This window comes from Neolamprologus multifasciatus, chromosome 9, assembly GCF_963576455.1.
Source record: "Neolamprologus multifasciatus chromosome 9, fNeoMul1.2, whole genome shotgun sequence".
NCBI classification, from domain to species: Eukaryota; Metazoa; Chordata; class Actinopteri; order Cichliformes; family Cichlidae; genus Neolamprologus; species Neolamprologus multifasciatus.
Genome location: NC_140447.1, coordinates 9,147,908 through 9,175,359, shown reverse-complemented (window position 1 = coordinate 9,175,359; position 27,452 = coordinate 9,147,908). Strand labels below are relative to the sequence as shown.

At 42.8% G+C, this 27,452-nt stretch overlaps 1 protein-coding gene and 1 non-coding gene across 6 annotated transcripts; one reads left to right on the top strand and one right to left on the bottom strand.

Annotated features, from left to right (window-relative positions):
• pfkpa (phosphofructokinase, platelet a) lies at positions 1 to 23,004 on the top strand. 5 transcript variants are annotated; one of them, XM_085172468.1, is made up of 23 exons: positions 1 to 275; positions 2,738 to 2,811; positions 3,606 to 3,683; positions 5,670 to 5,859; positions 6,115 to 6,280; positions 6,544 to 6,588; positions 6,675 to 6,783; positions 7,432 to 7,527; positions 8,683 to 8,775; positions 10,441 to 10,566; positions 11,159 to 11,223; positions 11,463 to 11,532; positions 12,700 to 12,846; positions 13,982 to 14,052; positions 14,265 to 14,352; positions 15,070 to 15,222; positions 16,215 to 16,367; positions 17,771 to 17,935; positions 19,313 to 19,374; positions 19,633 to 19,744; positions 20,100 to 20,199; positions 21,971 to 22,076; positions 22,200 to 23,004. In XM_085172468.1, exons 1-23 carry the CDS (start codon positions 182 to 184, stop codon positions 22,354 to 22,356), a joined length of 2,520 nt encoding a protein of 839 aa, XP_085028594.1. In that variant the 5' UTR covers positions 1 to 181; the 3' UTR covers positions 22,357 to 23,004. The 5 variants fall into 5 exon arrangements, with proteins under 5 accessions (XP_085028594.1, XP_085028591.1, XP_085028593.1 ...); XM_085172465.1 differs by lacking the exon at positions 15,070 to 15,222; XM_085172467.1 differs by lacking the exon at positions 16,215 to 16,367.
• Positions 11,788 to 11,860, bottom strand: trnat-ugu (transfer RNA threonine (anticodon UGU)). The gene has a single exon. It is a non-coding gene; the product is annotated as a tRNA-Thr (tRNA).
• Positions 23,005 to 27,452: the final 4,448 nt, after the last annotated feature.

The following is a 27,452-nucleotide window of genomic DNA, read 5'->3' as shown; positions in this document are numbered from 1 at the left end:
CGACCAGATACGGAACAGGCAGGAGAAGGAGACCAAAGCGGGCATACTGTACATAGGCAGAGGGCATAGATTGTTGCCCTTCATCATTTTATCACAGTTCCGTACTGTCGGTGTTCTATTTTATCGGCTTGTGCCAGGAAACACATATTTATTTATATTTATATAGTGAGTTGCACTGAAAATGGCGCAGCCGGACAGCAAGAAGATATTTTTTGAGAACCTGTCGGGAGCGGGCAAAGCCATTGCGGTGCTGACGAGCGGAGGGGATGCTCAAGGTAGAGTATATAGTTACACTTTTTGTGGATACTTGTGTGAAGCATCGTATCAGTGAGGAAAGGCCCGCAGAGGGCGAAGATACACAGCCGTGTCATAGTGAACTGCCTGTCAAGTCGGCCTGCCTTTTATTTATTGGGGCGGGGTGGTACAGTAAGGCTGTGATGTTATGTGCTATTTACACGGTTAGCCGGCATGCTAACACCGCGCATCCTAATAAGTCGCTAACAGCATCATCCTGTCATTGATTCAGAGGCATGTGTGACATTACCCAGCGGCTCAGACGGATGCGTCAAGGTCGAGCCGCGCGGTTTGCTTTCCTCCTCACAGTTTATTATTGCATTATAACTGACGGGCTTGTGTTAGCCTTTAATTAGCGCAGATTCCCAATTAATTTAGGTTGTGCAGAAGCCAGATACGCACGAGTGCAGGGCGCTGTGTTGTGTAACCATTAAAAGCTGGTTCTGGTGGATGTGTAGGCCACTGGCGCACAGGTTGGAAATTCTTACACAGCGTTTCTGTCGTGTTCATTTTTAGCGAGACTAGAGACTTTGGATTTTTATTAGCACAGTGGAGGCCAGCGGTTGTGGGATACCGGCATCCTGTCTACGTGATGAGCAGCATATAACTCATATACGTCTCTTTCAGTCGACTATACGTCACAGAGGAAACCCGGGTCATGTGCTCACCGGCTCATCCCGTAATTTCGCTTAAGCACATGTATATCTACTACTGCCGTGTAACGCCACATTGTAATGGCAGCCGGCTGATCCGAATGAGCTACATCATCTTATAATTAAACAACAAAAGTCGAAACTTTATGATTTTATTTAAAGACAGGATGTGGTTATTTTTACCAGTTATGTAACGTATTGTTAGGCCTACACGTGACCAGTGTAGTAGAGGAAACATAAAGAGAGAGTGAATCCATCCTGATATCTTTCAAGCTGTAGAAAGTGGAATATGAGCAAAACATGAATAAATATGGATATTTTAAAACACTTTTTCTTCTTATTGTTTTCATGCTGCATGGAAAGTTATTAAAAAACCAACTGTAAATTGTAATTTGACAAAAATAGTAAGAAGCTTTGTATCTTAGTGGGGAAAAAACTTCTTTATCCTGCTTTAAAAATAGTCAGAAAGCACTTCAACTTTTTTTGGCTTATTGATCCAGATATTCTTCCAATATTACCCTGAGAAGCCATGGTCAGATCAAAGTTGTGTCCACTTTTAGCATTTTCAATACCTAATTTAGACAAATGTTGACCTTTTCTCAGAAACCACCTGTTGTGGTTATGTAAGTGCATTTGTGAACAATTATTAATAATGTATTATTATTAATTATACCAGGTGTTCTATAGTGTAACCTCCATCCTTCAGGAGCTCAAAGAGTGAATGTGGTTATTCAGAAGCAGTGAATTGATCCACTTAATTGCAGAACAAACACGCAGCGTTTGGAAGAGTTAAGCAGCGAGTCTGCAGCATACTAACTGAGACCGTGCATCAGTGTCAGAGTACATTGTGTAGCCTTGGCTGAGTGCTTTCAGTCAGTCAGCAGGAGAAAGAGTCAGTCACGCAGAAGAAGAGATGTTCTGCTTTGATAGAGACTTTGAAACCAGCTGAGATATCTACGCGAAGATCTTTTCATATATTCTGCCTCTGTTTTCACCACACTCTGATGTCTGATGCCCCTGTGATTGTAGTTATGTAACAAGGACAGCGTGCCATGGATTATACACTGGGTTGTATTGTTGGTCCTTTTCTAATAATTCTGGATGCTTTGCCGGCTTCATGAGCAGAACACATTTCAGAGGTCTTCTCCTAATTTGTTCCCTTCCCACACTGCTGTGTCCTCTGCTTCCCGAGTGGGCTGAGCCTTTGTGTTGCAGAGTAACAGTACTGCTTGGTTCACAAGGAAACCCAGTCCTTTCTTCCCTTTGTTTACAACTCTTCCAGTTAGCCAAGTTCCCATCCTCCTCCTTCCTATCGGTAAAGCTTTACGTTTTTATTCCATCTGTGTTGAAGCTAACCCCGACGTTGACATTAAAACCACAGAGCATGGTCTTACTGGTTAGTATTTTCACTCAGACTCAGAGAAGCTGTAGGAGGAGCTAGGAAAGCTTTTTGACCAAACATGGCAGGGCTTTCTGACGGGGCAAAAAAATTCCACAAGTGACATACAGACACTATAAACACGCAAAGGCTGGGCTTCCACACATTATCTCCCACATCCAGGACATAGAAATACTCATAAAAAATAAATAAATAAAAGTTTACAGCTGCACCCAGATTAAATAAATATCCATGTAGCTTAAGCCCTGGAAGAGCCATACAAATTGGGGCTTTACAATAATTTTGTGCAGTTGAGACACACGTGTTTTCCCTCTCTATAGTTTAAAGTTTGACCTTGTAAAAAAAGTTGTTTTGTGATTAAGATTTCTTCTTTTAACTCTTTCTCTTTCAGGAATGAATGGTGCTGTACGTGCTGTGGTTCGAATGGGGTTGTATGTGGGGGCAAAGGTTTATTTCATTCATGAGGTGAGCCATAAATTTATCTTTAGGACTATAGTAGCATTTTCAAGGAAAATCACTATAAAGTATTTGGAGGACATTTAAGCCCAACTTTAATGGTTGGATTTGTGTACAGTACTAGCCAGGGGTCCGGTATCATACAGGGATGTTTATTTTGTTTTCATGAAGCAGATGTTAAAAGAGCTTTGGGAAGAGACATGCTCTGTCTGCTCATCCTGTGATCCCAGCACATCTGTGTACGTGTGGCTTCTGCTCACTCACAGTATGATGTTACATAACTGAGGCTTTAGATGTCTCATATGAATACCCTGCACCCAGCTAAGGTAGCACAGTATGACGATGCACAAGTCTTATAGTTAACGATGTAAATTTCATTGGTTTTGAATTACGTGGAAATATTTTGATTATTTCAAGTCATGATGACAATAGGATGTCGTTGCGTTGTATTTTGGGCTGTTAGCCAGAGGTTATTTGGAGTGTGTGTTTGTTTGCTTAGCTCGTGCAACACTCAGAAAGATGATTCTTTGTCCTCATAACCATGAAATTGCAACAGAAATGAAATGGTCATGTATTCAAATAAATAATTAGTAAGGAAAATAAACTGAATGTATACTACTTGAGTAAATTTCATTTGCCCAGATTCCGTTAAATGTAACATTTCATATTGTACTTATGTAACAGAGTTACATGGGCAATTTATATGTTTATTACATGTAATTTATATCTAATTAAATTAGTTAAAGCCACAATTTTAGGCATAAATGTTAAATGTATATTCTTTTTTTTTTCTCTGTAATCAGGGATATCAAGGTATGGTGGATGGTGGGGATAACATAAAGGAAGCCACATGGGAAAGTGTGTCCAGCATGCTACAGTTGGTGAGTAATTATTATGGTCTGTATTAGACACATGTAACATACACAGAGTGAGGTTTTTATAAGCAGGTGTTCTCTCTCCTGTGGGCTCCCGGCTTATATCGGAAACATTTGAAAGTAATAAGTACTTTTGCAGTTCTTGGACTGCAGTGTTTCCCACATGGAAACATTACTTGGATTGGCTGGCAGGTGTTTTAATAACTGTCCAAAAACTCATTTAGCTTTTTATTTGTGTGGAGGAACGCCTTGATGTGTGATTGATTTATGATCTTCTCACTCTGCAAGTTCATCATCTTCAGTAAGCTAACTCTGGCTGGCCCTTCCTGTATCGTTTTTCTTCCTGGCTCTCTGACCAGGCTACTGTTGTGATGGTAATCAGCGTTATTCAGCTGCTTTCTCTAGAGAGGATCACGTCCATTTGGATGTACTCCAGTTCCACTGTTTTGAACTGCAGCTGGGGATAGTATCCTTGTGCTACTCCGGTTGTCCTCTGTGAGTTTGAGGAACCATTCTAACTAGAACCTGGAGCAAGTGGAGACCCGTTTGATGTATTGCTTTGAAGTCCACCGAGGCTGCAGAGGCGACTTTGGAGTATTGTCACCAGCTGCAGTTCAAGACAGTGCAGTTAGAGTTCATCTGCAGGATGGGATGCTTACTAGATAAGCAGCTTATTTTACTCAAAGCACTTTGCAGAGGAACAATCTTCATATTGACATGTTTAATAATAAATAAATAACCTAACCTCACATCAGATTTATTTCTTGAGACCAGAGTCATTGTTTTGCAAGTCTCAAGTAAGTCTCAAGTCTTTATCCTCAAGTCACAAGTCAAGTCTCAAGTAATGTCAGACAAGTCAGAGTCGAGTCTCAAGTCACTGGTGTAAAAGTCAGAGTAAACTCACAAGTCTGAAACTTTGAATTTCAAGTCCTTTTGAGTCTTTAAAAAAAAAAGAAAAAAAAAAGAATGTTGCAGTTATGCTAAATATAAATATTAGACCATGTGATTTTTAAATCTGTGTTTTTCTCAACACATGACAAAATAGTGAACTTAGAAAATATACACAAATTGTGAAATTGCACCTCAATTAAACTTAGCTCCAAGAATAATTCTTGAAGTCCTTGAAGAGAAGGACCACCTACTGTTCTTTATGCAACTTCAACTGTCGGAGAAAGTTGAAATTGTTCCATCTCTGTCTGTGATTCTCTTCTTGCATGTTTTGCATATTGCATTTCGTTTTTTTGTTGACTACTTCATAGGCTACTTGCAGCATCTTTGAGCGTTTTTCTTTTTCTTTTTTTAAAAAATCTGGTTAATTTGATTGGCTGTGCTACAGCTCACGCACACATACGTACGGAGTGTGGTTGGAATAAATGAATGAATGAATTGAATTAATGGTGCACACTTTCTATATAATATGCGTGTTAAATTTTATATTTGGGGTGAAATATCAAGTCTTTTCAAGTAAACCGGTTCAAGTCCAATTCAAGTCCCAGGTCATTGGTGTAAAAGTCCAAGTCAAGTCACAAGTCTTAGAACATTTTTTCAAGTCAAGTCTAAAGTCATAAAATTAATGACTCGAGTCTGACTCGAGTCCAAGTCATGTGACTCGAGTCCACACCTCTGCTTGAGACGTTTACTATAAATTGGAATTATTATCATTTTTATTATGGCGTGACTAATGCATCCACATGCCCTCTTTACCCACCATAAATAAAATATAAAAGTGTGGAGAAACACTGAAATATGTATTTATCAAAGTTAGGTTTATCTTGCAGGAAGCAATGCACAAAGGAGGAACATGTAAGTCATGTGACACAGACGATAAGGCTGTTTAGTGGTGAAAGATTACAACCTCTAACATCGCAGTAGGCGGTGTCTTATCAGTGGTGCTTTTCCTGTTGAAGAACAAACACAGGAGTTCAAACCAAAAGAATAACCATGTGATATGGGCAGGAGACACTTTTAAAACGTGCCCATTATCGTCACCAGGGAGGGACCGTTATCGGCAGCGCTCGCTGCAAAGAGTTTCGCACTCATGAGGGGCGCCTGAAGGCTGCCCACAACCTGGTGCAGCACGGCATCACCAACCTGTGTGTGATCGGTGGAGACGGCAGTCTGACGGGAGCCAACCTCTTCAAGGAGGAATGGAGCGGGCTGCTGAATGAGTTGGTGGAGCAAGGTAGTGGAGGCTTTATGGCTCTGTGTTTCCTATTTTCAATCAAGACAAAATGCAGTTTATATATTCTGAGGACATGGTTACACTGTTGAGAACAATTCTGCACAGCATGTGGAGCTTGGAGTCATTTGGTGCCATACTGAGAAGCCGTATCTCCTGCCAGTAATATCAGAGATTTGTGTTTGTAGGAGCAGCTGTGACTCAGAGTGGTTACTCAGACAAAAGCCCAGTCCTGCTCTAAGCTTCTTTTCCTTTCAGGTTCGATTGAGGCCGATGCCGTCCAGAAGTACTCTGCGCTTCACATTGTGGGGATGGTCGGCTCTATCGATAACGACTTCTGTGGAACTGACATGACAATTGGCACCGACTCGGCTTTGCACAGAATCATCGAGGTGGTGGACGCAATTATGACAACTGCACAGAGGTGAGCAGTCAACATAAGCACCTTTAGCAGCTTCACGTGTGAACGTTTGCTGCATATGTGACAAGTCAGTCGCTAGTTCAGGCTTTAATTATCAGGGTACCTTTCAAATATAATAATCCTTCACTCTTACCAGCAGCTGTTTCAATCACTCACCTTGAAGTTGAGAAAAGTTTAACGCAGGAAAAAACTATCATGGTATCTTCTACACCTGCTCTCGGGTACATCAGCGTTCCTACATCATATTTCCTCTCCTTATCTTTCAGTCACCAGAGAACATTTGTTTTGGAGGTCATGGGCAGACACTGTGGGTAAGAATAGATAAACCTTAGCAGATCCAGAACCATCAATTCTCAGTCAGAGACACAGACCTTTATCACCTGTGTGTGTTTCCCAGCTACCTGGCCCTGGTGAGCGGCCTGGCTTGCGGGGCAGACTGGGTGCTGATCCCTGAAATGCCTCCAGAGGATGGCTGGGAGGAGAAGATGTGTCAGAAGCTATCCGCGGTAACACAGTCAGACTTACTCAGTGAAGTGTAGTATTACTGGGCTGTTCTATGAGATGTAATGTTTTATTTAATCTGACAACATGTTGTTCCAAACCTTTCTTTGTTTTTCTACACAGACTTTAAATCACGAAAGACTTTTGTGAGATTTTGTGTTTTTTCTGCTTTGAAAAAAATGCCAATGTTCTATGATTTAGACCCGTTCCAGGGGAACAAGGCTGAACATAATCATAGTTGCAGAGGGAGCCATTGACAGGCACGGGAAGCCTATAACCTCTAGTTTTGTCAAGGATGTGAGTACCTGAGTGTTAAGAAAGGGGAAGCCAGAAGCACGGAGACCTGACTGATGCAAGCCAGCCATCTGAGCTACACACCGCCAAAATCTTTGGTTACAGTTTTCTTACAGTATCCACATTCAGTCCCGTAATAACAAAGTGTGGACAAGCAGCAATAAAGACAGGATACACCTGATAACTAAGTGTGAACACAAGCCGTGGTGACACCCAGGCTTTTATTGTGAACAAATCTGTCCTGTGCTCCCAGGCTGCCGTCGTCGTCCGGCTCCCTCCCCGTGCTTCTGAAAGCCCACGTCACAGCCACAGTCTCAGTTTTTCTGTCATGTTGTTTCTCCACCACGCCCTCCTTGTAGAACCGAGCAGGGATGAAAAGGCTGAATATCATAATTGTAGCCGAAGGGGCGATTGATCGTAACAACAAATCCATTACCACTGAATATGTTAAGAATGTAAGTACAGAGTGTACCCAGTTCCAGCTTTGACTCCCTCCTGAATGACCTCTACTACTGTACTGCTGCCCTGGTGTGGCTTTGTTGCTGTGTTTCTGGAATGCTCTGTAAAGCACACTTGCTAGATTGGTAAGAGGGCTTTCACCACACTGTACTGCCAAAGCACTGCAAGACACCTTTTCTAAACCTCACAGCTATTATAGGTCTTATAGCATTTACTTATAGCTGCTTCACACATAGCCTTCTTTTTCCTTACAAATTGGCTTTTTAACTGTAAATTGTGAATCATGATGATATTATTATATAATTATTACTAACATTTTTATTTGGAGATTCTGTTTTTATTAAAGTAATTATTTTTGATTTCAAATTAAAAGCTCGTTTCTAACATGACTGAAAAATTAGAACGGCTTGCTTGTGCTTTGTTGTTTCCCCTTCTCTTCAGCTTCAGATCGTGTTGATGTTCAAGTTTGTGACGTGCCAGTTTGTTTACATGTGTTTTTGCATATACCTTTGTTTTGTATATATTAGTGACACAGTTATACCTTTATTAGTGTATATATAATATGCATTAGATTAATTTAGACAACAGTAAAGCAACACTTCACCCATAAACATCCTTTTCTCTGGTCCTATTTATCTTGTGCTGTTTATTCATCTAGATGACTTTGCCGTCTGCCTTCTCTTCAGTCGATTTGTGGTGCTCAAAATCCATTTAAAAAGCTCAGCATTTGACTGCTTATTTAAAAAAACAAACACTGAACCCCCTCAACACACACGCACATTGTTTAATTTATTTTGTTTAACCGACTAACAGTTATGTCGTTATGTGGAATGCATGTACCTGTGAGGTTTATTTTAAATGCATGTATTTATTTAATTTTTTGCTTCTCTGATCAGCACTTGGCAAACATCATCTGATTGCATTATATTCAAGAGAAAACAGACTTACTAATTGGAGCTGAGCGACTCACACCAAAGCAAATATAGGTGATAAACAGCAGCACAGGCCTGAGGAAAGCACAGACATTTGATTTTAGGGTGAACTGCCTCTTTAAGGATTCATTAGCTAAATGAACAGCTGTTATTTTCATGAGAATATTGATGACGTGATGCCAGGCCATCTGCTCAAACTTGTTTTTCTTTTCCTCGCAGCTCGTGGTCAAGTGCTTGGGTTTCGACACACGAGTGACAATTTTGGGACACGTGCAGAGAGGAGGAACCCCATCTGCCTTTGACCGTATCTTGGTAGGTCCACCCTCCTGACTTATGAGCCAGTGCTCTGATGTTTTTTTGCTAAATGTTGAATTACTTTAGAGGCCAAAATATCAAACATTTGTTGGGTTCACGTGCTCAAAAAGCAGGATTAATTTTTCTCTGTCAAACTACGTTGCCTCTGGCCTGTTGGTTAAATAAAATTTGTTTTAAAAATAAGGAATTAAATGATGCCAGATCATTTGATGGAAATGAACTTCAACCTCCAGTAGACACCCTAAAAATCAAATTACTGCAGTTAAAAATGGTTCTCAGTAGTTTGTGTGACCTTCACAATCTCGTCAGCATTCCTGACAACGGGGCAAGCTCCTCGTGAGACAAAGGATGATGTCCTGGGGAATCTACTCCCAGAGCTGGACCAGAGTGCCACTGAACTCCTGGACAGTCTGAGTGTCCGTCCAAGGATTTCATCCTGATACCTAATGGCAGTCAGGGTGCAGTTGCCTAAGCTGTTGAGGTCTGTGCGTCCTTCCATGGATATGCCTCCCCAGCCCATCACTGTCCCACCAACAAACCAGTCATGCTGAACGATTTTGTGGCTTCTCCAGATCCTTTCTTGTCTGTCGTATTTGCTCAGGGTGAACGTGTCCTCATTTGTCAGAAGCACAGGGCATCGGTGGTAGCCCTGCCTGGTTTAGTATTTATGGCAAATGTGAGTCGGGCTCCACGGTGCCAGGCAGTGAACACAGAGGGGAAGCCAGAGGACATCAGGCACTCAGGCCTCCATGAAGTCTGTTTTTGTTTTTGGTCACAGACATCCACACAGGTGTTCTCCTGGAGGTCATTTTGTAGCTCTGGCAGTGCTCATCCTGTTCCTCCTCGCACAAAGGAGTAGACAACACTCCTGCTGATGGATTAAGGACCTTCTACGCCCCCGTCCAGCTCTCCTAGAGTAACTAAGTTTCTCCTGGGATCTCCTCCATGCTCTTGCACCTGTTCTTAATTTGATTAACACCGAAGCAGCTGAAACTGATCAGCAACCTCCTCTGCTACTTAACTGACCAGATCAATACCCACAACTTTAACTGACTTGATGCTTTACTCTGATTAAAAAGGATTCATTTTTTTTCCAAGCAGTATCTTTTGCTTTTGGCCTGTCAAATAAACCATGTTATTAAATTTAACACGTGAGGTTGTTGCAACTGACATTTTTGACTATTTTGGCAGTTTATAGGCACATTTATGTTTTTGAGCAGCATATTTATTAGTGTTTAAAGTGTTATTCCTAATTTTAAAAGCCATTATGTTATCAGAAATGATTTAATTTTCACAATTTCAATAGATGGTCTTTTGAGAATTGAGAATAAATGTTCCCTGTCCGCAGTATTGTTTTGAGGAGTTGTCCAGAACATTTCCTGTTCAATCCCGCGTGTGTCTGAGGAGCGTTGCCCTCAGGTTTTACGTTAAGCATATTAACAGATTTGTGGCTCTGCACACGAGCAAGTGTATCCCAGGAACCCTTCCCGTTTACTACAAAACGTCTAAAGATGAAAACAAAAGAATGATGGATGTTTAAGTTTAGATTTAAAGTAAATAAAACTTAAAAGAACAAAAGAAACCCTGAGCAGGGGAAGAATGTGTTGGCATAGAAACGATGAGTGAGGAAGATGCAGTTTAATCTGTGCGTCTCACATACAGGCCAGCCGTATGGGTGTCGAGGCTGTTCTCGCGCTTCTGGAGACCACGGCCAACACGCCGGCCTGTGTGGTGTCTCTGTGTGGGAACACATCGGTGCGCGTGCCGCTGATGGAGTGTGTGCAGATGGTAAGTGCTGTTCTGTGCTGGAAACAGTCCAAGACCTTCACTTATTCAATAGGCACGCACACACACATATTTACAAAACCAGAGAAGCCGAGGAGAGACAGACAGAGTCCATAAAGACAAAGAGCTTAAGTAATGATTTCAGACAGCACAGAGTCTGGAGTGGCAATAGTGTCCACAAGAGAAGTGCATTGTTTGAGGTGGAGCCACTGGTTAATCATTATCTGTTTATGATGATGTGTGCCTCCATAGAAATGCACAAAAAAGCTTTGTTGTCGTTCTCACTCCTTGTTTGGGTTTAACAGAGCTCACAGTGAAGACCTCACTGACGTTATGTAGCAGGAAATGTTAGAGGTGACATATTAGTCACCTTTTTTGCCCAAACACACAATGACATGTTATTTTTTCCTCTGTCCACACTTCAGGGCAGTTTCTCCTCCATGCAGCAGTTGTGACACTTCAAAGATCACAGACTTTCATGCAGATGTTTATTCCCAAATCGTGTAGATTAAACAAATTGAAAAAGTACTTTTGTGCTGCCGTGTCTAAATGCAGATTTCAAGCAATGAAACAATCTCCTTTCTTTTTTCTCCAGACTCAAGAGGTCCAGAAAGCTATGGACCAGAAACGCTTTGAGGAGGCCGTTAAGCTTCGGGGCAGGTATGACCGACAGACCTGAACTTCACTCAGTCAAGTGCACACAGGGAAAGTGGATCAAGGTGCTATTTTAGAACACCATCAGTCTGTTGTTTACACTCAGTGTTCAGCAGGATGAGGAAAGAGGGAAAGAATCAGGATCATGGACTTCATTTTCAAATACACCTCCCTTAGTTTTGAAGTGTTTACTGTGTATTGAAGTGTTGGAACAGATGAACTCACTGTACTTGGTTTTTCTGCAGGAGCTTTGAAAACAACCTGAAGACATACAAACTGCTGGCTCATCGTAAACCAGAATCCGAGCTGCCGACTGTAAGTGATGGTGTCAGCTTTGCTTGCTCACACTTAACACTCACACAGAAATGAAAAAGGACAGAGCCCTCCCCCCACAGAATACCTGTAGAGCAGGTTGTTTTTAGGGAGCCAAGTCAGCCTAAGGTTCTGCCCAACAAATAATGACTCAGCTGCTGCTGCTATTTTAAGAGCTGTCTTTGACAAAACAAAACAAAATCCATATACTTTATTTATCTAGAGGTGGAGGCAAAAACAAATAAGAAAGTATTGCCCAGGCCCCAGCGAGGATCGAACTCGCGACCCCTGGTTTACAAGACCAGTGCTCTAACCACTGAGCTATGGAGCCTGCGTTGCACACCTTCTGAGGGAGTAACCTTATTACCATTGTCCTGTAGACAGGTGTGTGACATCAGGCTGAGGGCATTAGTATTCAGCAGTCATATGCGTCAGTGGTTCCCTGCTGTTCATTAATAAAAAGATAAAAAGTGCACATAATAAGAACAAGTATTGACTTCTACCCAATACTTGTTATACCTTCTCTCACCCCAACCGGTTGCAGCAGATGGCCCCGCCCCTCCCTGAGCCTGGTTCTGCTGGAGGTTTCTTCCTGTTAAAAGGGAGTTTTTCCTTCCCACTGTCGCCAAAGTGCTTGCTCATAGGGGGTCATATGATTGTTGGGTTTTTCTCTGTATCTATGAAGCGCCTTGAGGCAACTTTTGTTGTGATTTGGCGCTATATAAATAAAATTGAATTGAATTACCCGTGTTATTCTTGTTTAGTGTGAAGCCTTAAGGTTTAGTGAGCGTGGGCTTCATATGGGGCCACTGTTGCTGTGCAGTGATATTAGATCACACCTGGCTCCCCCTCTGAGGGTTGGACTTGATCATCCCTGCAAGGAGCTGCAGCTCCATAGGAGGTAGCTTACACTGAAAATCAGCGAAGTGTAGCGGCAGCCTGGCAGACTCCATGCTGTGGAGCTTGCCTTAGGGTCTGACTCCACCCTCTGCCTCTGTGATAATGACCACTGTAAGCTCAGCATGTGGCTGAGAGTACCCCAGAAAGCATTTATTGATTTCTTCTGTAGAGCGTGATCATCCATGTTCAAAAACACACTTTATCATTTGGTGGGATTATTCCAGAGCCAGAACGTATGATAACCTGTTGCTGTGAATTTTATGTCTTCAGAGCAACTTCAATGTGGCAGTGCTGAATGTCGGGGCCCCTGCAGCCGGCATGAATGCTGCTGTCCGTTCAGCTGTGAGGGTGGGCATCTCTGAGGGGCACAAGATGTTTGCCGTCAGTGATGGCTTTGAGGGATTCTACAAAGGACAGGTGAGACTTGTAGCACTGCTGCTGCACTACTGCATGTCATTGTAATCGGCCAGAAACTAATGAGATTTCATGTTATTTAAATGCATTCATAATTTCGAGGCTTAATAAAAATCTTCTGTGTGTGTGACTCCAATTTTTTAATCAATATGTCAGAGAGAATTGGCTTAGCTTGATGAGAGTCAGACAGTGCACAGTCACACTAAAGCATAATCAGAGAAACCCGGGGGATAATCTGTCCAGATTAATGTAAACCAATTTCCTCATGCTCACTCTGCTCGGCTTAGTCGAAACGATGCAGTACCACAACTATCCAGTGGGGGGAAACAGACTGTTCTCCCTGGGCTGAGAAACACAGCTCTGTACTGATAAGTCAAAGAGTTTCTCACATTACTTATCACCACAAAGTCACAGGATTTATGAATACAGGGTAAAAGCAAGCAGCACCTGTGTGACTTTTAACAATGAAAACCTGTACTGATATGTAATCTGAGGTGATACCGTTTCTTTGTTGCTTGACTGGTATAACTAGTTTCTCTCCTCTAGCCTCCTTTGACGAAACCGCTCAGAGTGTGGGGTCGGCTCAGTGAACAGCACTTAAGAAACAATCGGATCATTTATCTCTATCAGAATGTCTCCACTGTCACCGCTTAGTTAAACATCCTCTGTGAGACCTGGATTCAGACTGTGCCTACTGACCCCAAGAAGATTAGACCAGAGGGAATAATGGATTTCTGTTATTCAGGACTCAAGCACTCTCTGCTACACGCTTTGTTAGTTTCTGCTGCTACATGAAAGAGATTGTCCAGCAAATTAACTCTGGTGTTTGCAATGTCTGCCCTGAGAACCAGGAGGATAGGACAGAAAATACACAACTGTGAGAGAGATGCAAACTTAAGAAAATAAACTGGGGAGAAAACAGCTTCCACACTGGGACTACATTCATTAGTCTCTGTGCAACTCTTAACACAACAAAGAAAGAAAAAGGCACCAGCTTTTGGAGCTTTTCAGCTCGTTGCAGGTTAGAAGAGCACTAAATTAGAACATTTAAAACAAAACAAAATAAATAAAAGCATCCTGTGAACGACTCCACCCATCAGTAATAGCTAACGTATCTGTCTCATCCATCTACCATCAGATTAAGGAGGTGAAATGGGGTGATGTCGGAGGTTGGACAGGACAGGGTGGCTCCCTCTTGGGGACAAAAAGGTAAAGAGTCTTCAGTTTTTCTTATAAAATAATGATTAAATTGAGATATCTACAAAGGTGATGGCGTCTGTATCTGCACTGTACCAGTGTATCCAGAGAGTTTCCTCATAGATAGCTTTAAGAAACTAAATTCCCAGCCATGCACTTTATATTTCAATGATTTTGTATATTTCCATAATGTTTTTTCATAATACTCATTTTGTAATCCTCAGAACACTTCCTGCAAAACACGTGGAGAAAATTGCCGAGCAAATGCGAAAGCACAATATAAATGCTTTGCTGATTATCGGTGGATTCGAGGTAAGTTTCCGACTCTGTTTTTGTCTCTGCTCGTTTTGCTTTTAACTTGTTGAATCTGTCAGTAGATGCTTCTCATCTTTAAGTCTGTGTACAAGCTTAAAAGCTTTTAAATGATGAATATTTATGACATGTTACAGTAAACAGTATAATGTTTCCATCAGCCTTATCCCACTTCATTTCAGCACACCTCTGTATGGTTCCATGCATAGCTGTGTACAAAACTATGCTTTAAATTCAATTCTCTGCCTAAAAGCAGAGCTGCAGAACTGCAATATTGGAAGCTAATATGTAGCTAATGTTAAATGGTATATGATATATATGTATAGCTATATAGTGAGAAAGAAGACTCCTTAACATGATGTATTTGGATTATTTAACTGAAGTTGACTCGATTTGATCTGATTTGGAGACAGAGAACACCTGCTTTTCTTCAGCCATTTCACGCACTCCTGTATAGATGCTCACCAGCTTTACTTTTCCTTTGATGAATGCAAGTAAATGAGTTATCCTGTGTATGATGTACGTGTGTGTTTTTTGAGGGTGAATGTGGAGTGGTACCTGTCTGTTTCGCTGCTGTCCGTTGTGATAGACCTGGCTCCTCCCCTTGGCACCCTCCACTTATGTCTTACCCTTTCCTTTGTGGCAAGTAGCACCTCTCTTCCAGACCAAGCTTCCAAACCCCTCGCAGACACTAAAGCACTTGGCTCTGCCCTGCAGGCCTTCCTGTCACTGCTGGAATTGTTAACGGCTCGTGGGAAATATGACGAGTTCTGTGTGCCCATGGTCATGGTCCCAGCCACTGTCTCCAACAATGTGCCGGGCTCTGACCTCAGCATTGGCGCTGACACGGCTCTGAACGCCATCACTACTGTAAGTGATGGGGCCTGCCAACAGGAATAGACAGACATGACACAGACACACAAACACAAACACATCCGCTCACTTTACAAGCCAGCCAGCTGTGTTTCAACAAGGGGAAAAAACCCACAGTGTTGTGTTTTACCAGTCACCAGCCTGTCAGGGGATCATTCGGAAGAAATTCTTGTAACGGTGGCATCTGTCAGCCACGTGTGGCACAAAAAGCCTCCCTAAAAACTAGAAATTCAGACAGACAAAGTGAGTCATGTCAGCACCGTGAGGCGTGACTGGTAAACGTAAAGCTCCCTTCAGGTAAGTAAGCGAGTGTCAACATGGAGGCATGCTGTGAGGTGCACACGTGTTGTGGCCGCCATGTTTTGCTCTGCTTGCCCTTCTCCCTGTCTGTGTGTTTGCGATAGTGTCCTCTGACACGTCATGATGAGTGGCTGGCTGCATGCAGGTTTTGACGTCTACACATCGCCAGAACACAAGCTTAACAGCCTGTAGTTCAGGTAACGTGTGCTGTTTCAAACTGGAATCGCAGCTTGGCCATCTTCATGTCCTCCTGCTGTGTATGCAGACTCGATTGGCCCTGCTTGTCCTGCTGAATATAAGCAGATCTGGCTGTCATGTGGTTGTTATATGCCGCGTCACCGTGGAGCAGATTCTGAAGCCAACAAACACACATCTCTCTGTCCTGTCTCTTCATCTGTTCTTTGTCTGTCCCTGTTTATCATCCTTCCCTCTGTTTTCTCTCTCTGCACATCAACTTCCTGCTCTGATTACACGTTCCCCACTCTGCTCTGCCACTCTTCCTGTTCTTATTTTCTTTTCTCCACCACTCTGTTCACAATCCCATCCTCCCGTCCTTTCTGCCAAAGGGAAGCCATAGCCGCTATCACACGGAACATGCCGGAATGGCGGGATACTCTCTTGCAAACTGAGAGAGATTCACCCCTCTCTCTCTAAGTGACCGGTCGTTTTTCTGTATACTGCTGCTTCAGGCGTTTGAGAGTCTGCTGCAGCTGTATGAGGCTCGCGCCAACTATGAGGAGTTTTGCATCCCGATGTGTATGCTGCCTGCCACCATAAGTAACAATGTACCCGGCACCGATCTAAGTATCGGGGCAGACACAGCCCTCAATGCCATTGTGGAGGTAAGGCAGTCAAACCGCCGCCAGCAGAGCTTTGAGCGCTTTGTTCAAGATGCTTGTGCAAAGACACCGAACGTGAGGCATGATATGAAAGTGCAAGAGATAAAACTGTGGTCCAGTGCTAATACTCAGCAAACTGTCTGCTTACAGAAGGTGCTACACTACTATGTTCTCTGGATTTAGCTTACAGTAAAGGCAACAAAAGTCAATGAACTAAACTTAGCCCGAACACTAACTCAAACATGAACTGTGCATTCATGTGCTGCTGCGAAAAATTGGAAAAAAGTGTTTTCCTACTGATCCCACTCACATCATCAAAACAGCTGAGAAAGATGGAAAACTTTGGTGCACAACTTTCTCAGTTCTTTTAAATCATACATGAAAGCATGAAGTAAAATTCTGCACATTTAAGTACATCAGTGTTGTTTTCTAACATTAAATATATGATATGCTGAAGCACTTTGAGGGCTCCAGGAAACTGTTAGCTTGTGTCCATGCAGAGAAACAGATTTGTTACAAATGTTACTTCTTAGAGCTAACCCTGTTAAAAGCTAAAGCAAGAGTTTATTTATTGGAAGCAGCTATAAAAATATAGCACTTTTCTAGTCCCTAAGGACCCCAAAGCACTTTACACATCCAGTCATCCACACACAGGTGACGGCAGCTACATTGTAGCCACAGCCACCCTGACAGGGGCGAGGCCACCAGACACTTGCACCACCAGGTCCTCTGACCACCACCAGTAGGCAAAGGGTGAAGTGTCTTGCCCAAGGACACAACGACTAAGACTGTCCAAGCCTGCACACATCGAACCGGCAACCTTCTGATTACAAGGCGAACTCCCAACTCATAAGCCACGATCGCCCTGTGCTGTTTCAACACATTCTCATTTAAAAGCACAAGGATACACAATAGAACGATTTCCCATTTTTGGGAGACAGGCTCTCTGCAGAGCACGTGAATTCACAGTAACACATATTTTTATATTTTTACCACTGCTGCAACTTCTAAACTGACGCTAGATTATCTCATATTTAGCTGATTGTCAGCACTGGGCTATCCAAATAAAAATCTAGCACAGGAAAAAAAAATGTTTCCACATAGAATTTAACCAAGTGTTTGCATATGAATTCTGAATTTAATATTACCATCTGATGTGTTCTGTCGTCTTTCGCAGGATCCAGTCTGTCTGGTGAAAGCAGCATTTAGATGAATCTGTTGTTGAAATGTAGCTATTCGCTAAATACGTTGTTCTACTGTGTGGAAAGTCTTAAGTTAACACTTCATGACTTCTAATCTCTATGTTTACTTTGATGGACAAATATGAGCTCAGGGTTACAGAGGTTAGCTTTGACACATGAGTGCTGAATGTGTACTGACTTTGTGAGCTCATGTGCGTGTGTCAGACCTGTGATCGCATCAAGCAATCAGCCAGTGGGACCAAGAGACGTGTGTTCATTATTGAGACTATGGGAGGCTACTGTGGCTATCTGGCCACGGTGGGGGGCCTGGCTTCAGGGGCTGATGCTGCTTACATCTACGAGGAGCCGTTTGACATCAAAGAACTGCAGGTAAGACGCAACCACAGAACCAGTATGCATTCATTATTTAAAGTAGACCTGTGATGGTCATTTCAGCACCAGCTTTTTATTCTTGGACTGAAGTAGCTTTGCATGAGTCACAGTTCCAAAATAAACAAACAAACAGTTTTGGCTCCTCTCTCTCCAAGGACATTCTCCCCTTATTACAGTTATTTTCGTATTGTCCAATGAACAACAAACAGTGTTATATAAATGCTCCGAAATAAACACTGAAGTAAGCAAGCAAATAAAACATTCTAACAAAACAAACAGCAGCAAAAAGAAAACGATCCTGTATGAAAACAAAAACATTCAATAATAATAATAATGATGGAATCTGTTATATTTATAGTGTATATACACTTAATGCCCACTTTTGTAGGTACACCAGTTTAAATTCCTTTTAATCCAAATATCTAATCAGCCAATCACATGACAATTACTCATTGCATCTGGCATGCAGACACTGCTGATCTACTGGGATTTGAACCCACAACCATCTCTAGGATTTACAGAGATCGATCAAAGAATAAGAAAGCATCCAGACACACTGCAGTCCTCTTGGTGAAAGGGCCTCGTTGATGCCAGACGTCTGAGGTGAATAGTCAGACAGCTCTGAGCTGATAGGAAGACAGCAGTGACTCAAATAACCACTCGTTACCACCGTGGTTTACAGAAGAACATCTCTGGATGCACAACAAGTCAAACTACAGCAGCAGGTTCCACTGCTGTCAGCTTACAACTGCAAGTTGAAGCAACAGTTAATGTTGCTTGGGCTGTCGAGCCTATTTCTGCTACAGCTTTGGGACTGCAGGGTGAGAATTTGACATAAACGGCATAAAAGCATGGCTCCATTCTGCCTTGCATTAATCAGAATCAGAATACTTTATTGATCCCTGGGGGAAATTATTTTATGTTACAGTGCTCCATTATAAACAAACATTAACAAGACAGACAATACGCTAACTAAGAATAGTACTATATATATATATATATATACATATATATATATATATATACATATATATATATATATATATATATATATATATATATATACATATATATATATATATACATAAAGTCACCACATTAACTGCTGGTGGTGTAATGGTGTCGGGGGATTTTCTTGGAAAACTTTAGTACCAGCACTGAAGGCAAAAGAGGTGTACCTAAAAAAGTGGCCGTTAGTGTATATGGCAGTAAATAAGGTAAAGCAACATAGGTCCCCTTTGGGTTTCAGGCTCAGTTCTTTACATGTCATTCCTGGTTTTATCCACTAGATGTCACCCTACTCTAGTTCTAAGGCAGACCTTACAGAGCCACCTATGTGTTAACATCAGCCACATGCACTACTTATTCCCACAGGCCAATGTTGAACATTTGACAGAGAAAATGAAGACGAGCATTCAGAGAGGTCTGGTCCTCAGGTAAGAAAATGACAGTCACCTTAAATTTCCAGCCAGCATCTCTTTGTAATGAGCTGCAGTGTAAACATGCATTTCCATCCCTCTGTGTTTGACTCGAAGCTCCTTGTGTAGTAAACAAATGTTGTGGTGAAGTCGACAGTTTTGACAGTGCTGACATTTTACGATCCGGCTCCCACTGATGACGTCCAGCTAGCGTGAGCGTCAACCAAACACATCGTGAGTGTGCCTCTGCTAACACTTTCACTGTGTGGCTGTCAGGAATGAGAACTGCAATGAGAACTACACAACAGACTTCATCTATCAGCTGTACTCTGAAGAAGGCAGGGGGGTGTTTGACTGCAGGAAGAATGTGCTGGGACACATGCAGCAGGTGGGCTGATTTCCCATTGTATAAATAATCAGTGGTAACGTCTCCTCCAGAGTACAGAAGTGCCAATTTTCCATATTTGTATCATGAATATGCATGTTCTCAGTTTACATGGCTGATCTTTGTTGTATTTTGGATTTGTGTATCTTGAGATTAGCACAAAAAAACTGGAACACACAAAACTTTGATGATCTCTGAGGAAAATCTAGTTTGTAATGAAATGCAGCAAAGGAATAGAATTGTGGATTGTTTTAAAGATAGCACAGCTAGCAAACCACATCAGCAAACATGTGTTCAATTAAGAAGAAAGGGGGGAAAGATCTGGTGGATGAGTGAAAACTCTTAATTTTTTCCACAGGGAGGAGCACCATCTCCATTTGACCGGAACTTTGGGACCAAGATCTCAGCCAAGGCCATGCAGTGGGTCTCCAAAAAGCTGGTTGAGACGTTCAGACAAGGTAAGGTTAATGTTCCTATTGCCTGTAATTAGACCCGCGGTAGCCGATCCTCCCTCCCTGCAGAGGCGTGGCCGTTGTGAAGCAGATCTGTCATGGAGTCACTCTGTCTGACATTTTGATGTATGTTTATCCTCACAAAGAAAATGAATTATTGATCATTTACACTCATCAATGTAGCATTTTAATGAGGACCGACACACTTCCTCATCTGATACGACACAACCGACCTGTACACTGTTTGTGTATTAAGGCCGCCATTAAAGTTAAAACTCCTCTTTGTTTTGTTTTTTTGTGTCCATTTCTCTTACACTCGGATGACATAAGATGAAGGTAAATCCTCTTCTTCATGCTGGCTCCATGACCATCTACATATTTAGCTCCTATCCTGTGTTTTCATTTTAGCGCCATACTCCCAGTGTGTGTGTGTGTGTTTCTGTGTGTCATTTTCACTGTTGTGTTACACACACGTTGGATGCAATCTGCCCATGCCTTCCAAATTTACCGGCAGCCACCATGCAGTGCTTTTTCCAGGTCCTTTCTGAAATGGAAATGTGCAAGCATGGGCTGTGTGAGCCACACGCACATTTCTTTTTCCTGCTTTTCTCACATTTTCTTGGTAGTGTGCGGTGCTTTATCTCAATTCAGCTGCTTTTTTTCATGGCTTCCATATCAACACCTCTTTGTGCTTCAGTTTTCTCATCCTCTTAAACCACACTGCAGCTGTTTCATTTATGATGATGTTTCAGATAGCCACTAGCTAGTAGAAATAAATCACTGTGAACCACCCCAGATACCTCTCAATGTGAAAGCCACTGGGAATTTAGCCAAAATCATAACAATTATAAATGGTATCAGAGTTTAGGTGAGTCCTCGGAGACAAAAAAGTCCAAAAACATTAAAAACTGAGCTCACTCACTTGGGGTTACACTTTAATAAAAAAAGGACTGTAATTAAAAAACAGAAATTATTTGTGAATTGAAAAGTTCAAAAGTTCTGAATTTTTTTACCGTATACAAAATAGAGACTTAAAAAAGAAATTTGACTACTGATAATACAGAAGAAGTTTCCCTTATTTTCTTGTTTTCTTACTGTGGCGTATAATAAGCCACAGTAACAGGCCTGTAAAACTGATTAAAATACAGTTAAAGGTGCAAAATGCAAAAGCAGGTCAGGATGGACCCTTTGGTTGTCCGGTTCTGGCCATCGGGTCGTATGTTCTGCTGTGATTGATCTTCTTTAAAGCTACCGATCACAGAGAGGGAGGGTGGGGTGCTGCTGCCATCTGCTGGTAAGGCAGCTGTGGCTGTTGGTGGTTGGCTACATAGACGCAGCTTCAACTCTACAGTTAACTCGCTTTATACATTAACAAAATATTAATAATGAAACGACTAGTTTTTCTGGTGCCAACTAACAAAATCCCCGACTTTAAGAAGGGAAGCAGTTATCCTTATCCACCTCCACGTTTGCACATTCTGGGGGGATGTGAGGGTAACCCTGATCACCAGTGTAGTCCACTGTTTCTCCAACAAAAACAATGACACTAGTCATTTTCATCAGTGGGCTTTTAAATCACTGACACACAGAGGTGTAGGTGTAAACCTAGTGATCAAAAAGTTCCAAAATAACGGCACTGTATAGACCCTAAAAGGTACAGCTGGAACGCTGTTGTAGGTTTGGGTTTCCAGTGGCTTTAATTCCACCCTAATGCATGTTTGTAAGATCAGGGACTTCCTGTGTTTGCACCTTTGATTGATTCAGTGTTTGTGTGCAGGCCGAGTGTTTGCTAACGCCGAGGACTCCTGCTGTCTGCTGGGAATGCGCCGCAGGACTCTGGTCTTCCAGCCTGTGGTCCAACTCAAGGATGAGACTGACTTTGTGTATGTATCACAGTAGCTCGCTGGGACACAGGGAGATTAGTCCAAAAGAGAACTCGGGAGTCCAAAATGAGAAAGAAATGCCGAAATAAACGCTGACACTGACGTTTCTTCGTCTGTGTGCAGTCACAGGATCCCCAAGGAGCAGTGGTGGCTGAAGCTGCGTCCTTTGATGAAGATCTTGGCTAAGTACAAGACGAGCTACGACGTCTCCGACTCCGGACAGCTCGAGCACGTCGTACACAATCGACCAAAAGACTCGGACGCTTCGGTGGCCATGTGAAGGCCTGCGCTGTATGACGGTCTGAGTTCAGTCTTTGTGTATGATGGAAATTTTGTGAGGTGTCGGTCTTTGTGTTGTAAATGAGCTCCTGTTACAACATGAACTTTTTTTTTTCTGGCCACATGCTGTGTTCATGTTCTGTTTCTGTCATTCCCTTTAGTGGCGCTCCTCTCAGTTTTGTTTTAAAAAACTCACCAACTGTAGTCTAGCCTCTCTCCTCCTCTTATTAAATGCACACACACACAGCTGTCCTGCCATGCATCTGTGTGTCCTCGTCGCCCTGGATCTTTTTAGTGTTTTTAAATTGCACTTTCTGTGTCTTGAGTTGCTTCGACATTCTCTGACTGCAGAGCTGCAGAGTAGGCACTTTATCTGCAGCACAAACCAGTGCGTATCTTCTTAGAACGAGTGTGAGGTTAAGCATATTTATATGAGACTGATGCAATATAGTTTTGCTGCAAGCCAAGAGAACTCCATTCTGTGCTTTAACAAGGAAACTAATATTTATCTTTTAAAAATTATTTTTGCTTGTAAATGTGGATATATTAAAAATGTAGGCACTGCTGTACTGAGTAGCTGTCTGTTATATTGCACCAACAGAGTTAGATGTATATGAGACCCACAGAATAAAATCATACTTGAGATGTGCCTGAGTCACGATTGTCACTTTCCATCAAACGATGTCCTTTTATTTCATCTGGGATTATTACAGTTCTTCTTCCAGTCATTTAATTGACATTTTTGGGGTTTAACTAGAGCTTGTATAATCAAAATCGCTTTCAGTTGACTGACTCTTGGTGAAGCCTGAAGATTAGTGGAGCCAGTTAGCAGGCTCGTGGCCCCGAGTGTCAGATTAATGAGCCATTCATTAGTTGTGTAAATATTTGTTGTTGCAAAGTTAACCTAATGACAAACTACTTCATCCAATTCATGGTCATGGAGGGGCTGAAGGGTGAGAGGCAGGACACACCCTGGACAGGACACCAGTGTGTTGAGCTACCACAGAGACACAAAGCCATCACGGTCACATTAAGCCTTTATGTCCAATTTAGATAAGCAGTTCCCCTCACCCCACTACCTGCATGTGTTTGGACTGTGAGAGGAAGCCAGAGCACCTGGACAGAAAGGCCCCGGGACCTCCTTCCTGTGAGGCAATAGTGTCGACTGTAATAACTAATGAAATTAACACAATGTCTGCATCCACTTCTCAGTCACCCAGTCGCCCACTCACATCCTGGGCCATTTGACCTCAGGAAATCACATGATAGGGTTGGGCCAGGTTTCACTATGCGCCTACACCCGTTTTCACACCCTGGCGCGTGTGATTAGGTAGAGGATCAATAGGGGGTCCATGTCCCTCTTGGGAGACACTCCCACAGGGTTTAAATCTGGGACTTTCCACAATTTGACCCTAGAACTGAAGAAGCTTCTCGGATGAGAGGTGAAACGTCTTCAAGCAACTCAAAGAAGTCCAGACGCTTTTCTAGGGGCGATCGTGGCTCAAGAGTTGGGAGTTTGCCTTGTAATCGGAAGGTTGCCGGTTTGAGCCCCGGCTTGGACAGTCTCGGTCGTTGTGTCCTTGGGCAAGACACTTCACCCGTTGCCTACTTGTGGTGGTCAGAGGGTCTGGTTCCGCCAGCGTCCGGCAGCCTCGCCTCTGTCAGTGCGCCCCAGGGTGGCTGTGGCTACAATGTAGCTGCCATCACCAGTGTGTGAATGGGTGGATGACTGGATGTGTAAAGCGCTTTGGAGTCCTTAGGGACTAGTAAAGCGCTATACAAATACAGGCCATTTACCATTTTACCATTCTTTCTAAGCTCCTTAGACTAAATTACACAAAATAAACAAACAATACATAATAAAATCACCACAAATAGAAAAACAAGATAAAAAAGAGGCAAACTGTAAAGAGAAGCAAAATGTTCAAACACAATAAAGGATGCAAAGTAACGACAAACTACAAAGAAATACAAAGAAAAGGAAAAATCCACCATAATCTACAGAGAAGCAAATATAAGCATGAAGAGAAGCACAACAAGGGAGACACAAAAAGAGCCAAAGTAATTCAAATCGATAGTACACACGTGTGGTTGCACCTACATACAGCATCTTCAAAGAGACTGAAAACAGTTACAAGGTGCCAGCTAACCACACGTGCATCGACATGGGGTTTGTAACTGATCACAGGACATCATGAGGGATGGCACACTGACGGGCCAATCGTTGTTATGCACTTTTTCTCTTCAGTAAATGCAGGGATGGCAGGCATGGAGGAGGTAAACAGAAACTCCTAAAAGCCCTCTGTGCTGCACCAACCATGATATACGTTACAGCCAGCAGATGGCAGCAGAGGACCGTCAGGCCTGCGCTGTGCCCCGGTTCACTGAGTCCACTATGACGCGGATTCCCTCCATCAGCTGCTGTCCACTTCTCTCTTCACTATTTCAGCGTACACTAGCTTATTACTAAAGTAGATTAGCTGCGTGAGGCCTTGTGTGAGTGTGCACGTGTGTGTGCGCGTGTGTGTGAGGCCATAATTAGGAATTAATCTTATCATTTGAAAGAAAATTTCAATTTCCCATGGGTGTATTAATTGTGTATACATGTAATTGGGCTTCTTTTTCCAGCCTAAACGGACCTTTTTCCCTCCAACTTAACGGCAAGTAATTACATACATATATGGCTGTGCTGAGGCCATCGCTTAGCGACAGTGCCGTGACGTGAAATGCAATTTGAAGAAAAAGCTACCTGAATCACCTTTACTCCCAACAGACCCTCCCAGAATAATTATCATCCATAACTTAAAAGCGGCGCGTTTAATTCAGGTTCACGCCCACGCCTCTGCACAAAAAGACGCCTTGTTTCTCTTCACTATAATTTGCTCAGACCCCAATGGGCGCATGGTTCATTGTGGAGGCAGTTTCATGTTGCCGGCTACTTCTCTCTGAGCATGAAATTAGAAAATTCAATAATTTGGGTTGATTTAAGAATGCAAGGGGAGACTAAAGGGTCATATGCACATAGGTAATCAATACTCATTACCATTTCATTTCTCTCCCCTCCTTTCTCTTCTCCTACAATCACACGTGAATCTGATCTCACTGGACTGATTAAAGGCTGCAAATGAAGGGTCCTCACTCCCCGATTCTCATCAAAGGCCAACCACACGCTCGGTAACTTTGTCTTCATTTAATTCCAAGTTGTCTTCAGGCAGGCCTCCAATTATAAGCTCGCAGTGAATCTCCAAAATAGCTCATGCACATTGACCTTTTTAGATTAAAAGTGCATTCTCCGTCTCTCATGGAGTGCACTCCGGTTTCACTACTAATGAACCGCAGCGGTTGGAATTTCTACTGCTGTAACAACTAGCATTAGAGGTGCGATGCTAACATAACTTGCTATAAAGGTGCCTCGGTAACAGTAGCGACAAGAGCCAACAAATCCAAGCTGGCTGGTGCCAAAAAAGCCATATTTTTGCTTTCAGATAAATCACCTATTTGACGTTGCGGGGATGAATATTTATGAACCAGAGGAGCCCTGCAAAAAACAGATGAGCTCACAATACATTCGCTGCGAGATGAAAAAGCACAGAAGAGCAGAAGTTATAGATTTTTGATATGAGCCTACTGCAGTCCCCGTTGGCTGCATGGGAAGCTCACACTGTGCCGGCGCTGGCTGCAAAATAAACAGGAGTGAATCACAGGAACCGTTTCCAGACATAGGATAAGGGATTTGATCCGCCTCGCACACACCAGAGAAGCTCTGCCTTAAAACAAGTCCAGTGAGTCGCACTCCAATTTAGGCTTCCCACAATCCAGCGGGCGAGGGCTGAAATGCTCATCTGAGAATCTCCTCTTTTTGACAATTAAGACACCCATGGAGGCATGGAAAGCTCTCAGTTCCATTAGCCTCTGTGCCGTGTTTCACTCTATCTGTCCACTGAGCCTTAACTTACTTATTAGTACAAGTCTGCCGTATTTTGTTAGGGAAGCGATTAGTGAAATCTACATGAAAAGGCAATTCCCCCCCTCTTTTCTTTCCCCTTACTCTCTCACACTTCATTGAGATCAGACAGATCTAAAGAATGGCATTTGCGCACTAATGAAATTCGCTCTGCATCATTTCGGATGTTAATCTGTGGACGGAAGTGACTTGTGTCTTTATTTACTCGTTTCTGTGTGACAAACGGTCAGAGCTGGCAAAAATTACATCGGTGCTGGTGTGTGTGGTGTGTGGTGCACCCCCATCCCCCCCAACCGCCTATTTAACCAAAAAGGCTGGGAGCATCGGCTGGCAGTCAGCTCAGAGACCGCAGCTCCTCTTTGATGTATTGGAGTTAATATCTTCCTGACATTTCTCAGGACAGATTTTCATCACTGGATTCATCTGTACTTTTGGGGCTATGTGATAAATGAGTCAGGACATTCATTTTCTTCTTCTCTGTTGCTTCTGTGGAGAAAAAGGCGTGCGCTGGATACAACCGTGTGTATCCAGCGTTGAGTTGAGTGCACGAGGTTGTACTGTGTGTGTGTGTGTGTGTGGGTGTGTGTGTGGGGGAGTGCATGGGCCCGGACGTGCTCGTGACGTGAAATAGACGGCGGCATTAATGAAAGTGACATAAATTTGAGAGAGAGCGCTCACTAACATGCGAAGTCACTCGCAGTTCATAAGAATAATATTAACTCGGCATTAACATGCAAGGCTGTCTGTTGCACCAGATGCCGAGCGTTTTGGAGGGCGGGTGCTGCAAGCCTGTCTTTCTAGGCCACGAGTGGATCGTGGCTCTGGAGCGTGCACAACGAGAAAAGCCTCATTCTTATTGAGGCGGTGCTGACACACTGACACTGCTGCTGCGGGGAGATGCTTTGCAGTCCAGAACACTATCCAGCAGCATTCTCAAAATAGCTAGAAGCAACCTGATGGTGTAAGTTTAGGGTCAGGCACAGACATAAAACCTGTTCGTCGATGCAGAGCAGATATAGCTTTGTCAACCTGATGAACTGCCAGCATGTCCTTGAGCTGAGCTACAACACACAGACACACAACACGCACACACATTTTCGCGAATAACAAGCATAGCTGCTGGAAAAGCTGAA

Coding starts and splice junctions, on each gene's coding strand:
- pfkpa (XM_085172468.1), top strand. CDS start 182: ATGGCGCAGCCGGACAGCAAGAAGATATTTTTTGAGAACCTGTCGGGA. Junction 5,860..6,114: donor GAATGAGTTGGTGGAGCAAG/GTAGTGGAGGCT, acceptor TTTTCCTTTCAG/GTTCGATTGAGGCCGATGCC. Junction 19,375..19,632: donor CAGAGAGGTCTGGTCCTCAG/GTAAGAAAATGA, acceptor TGTGGCTGTCAG/GAATGAGAACTGCAATGAGA.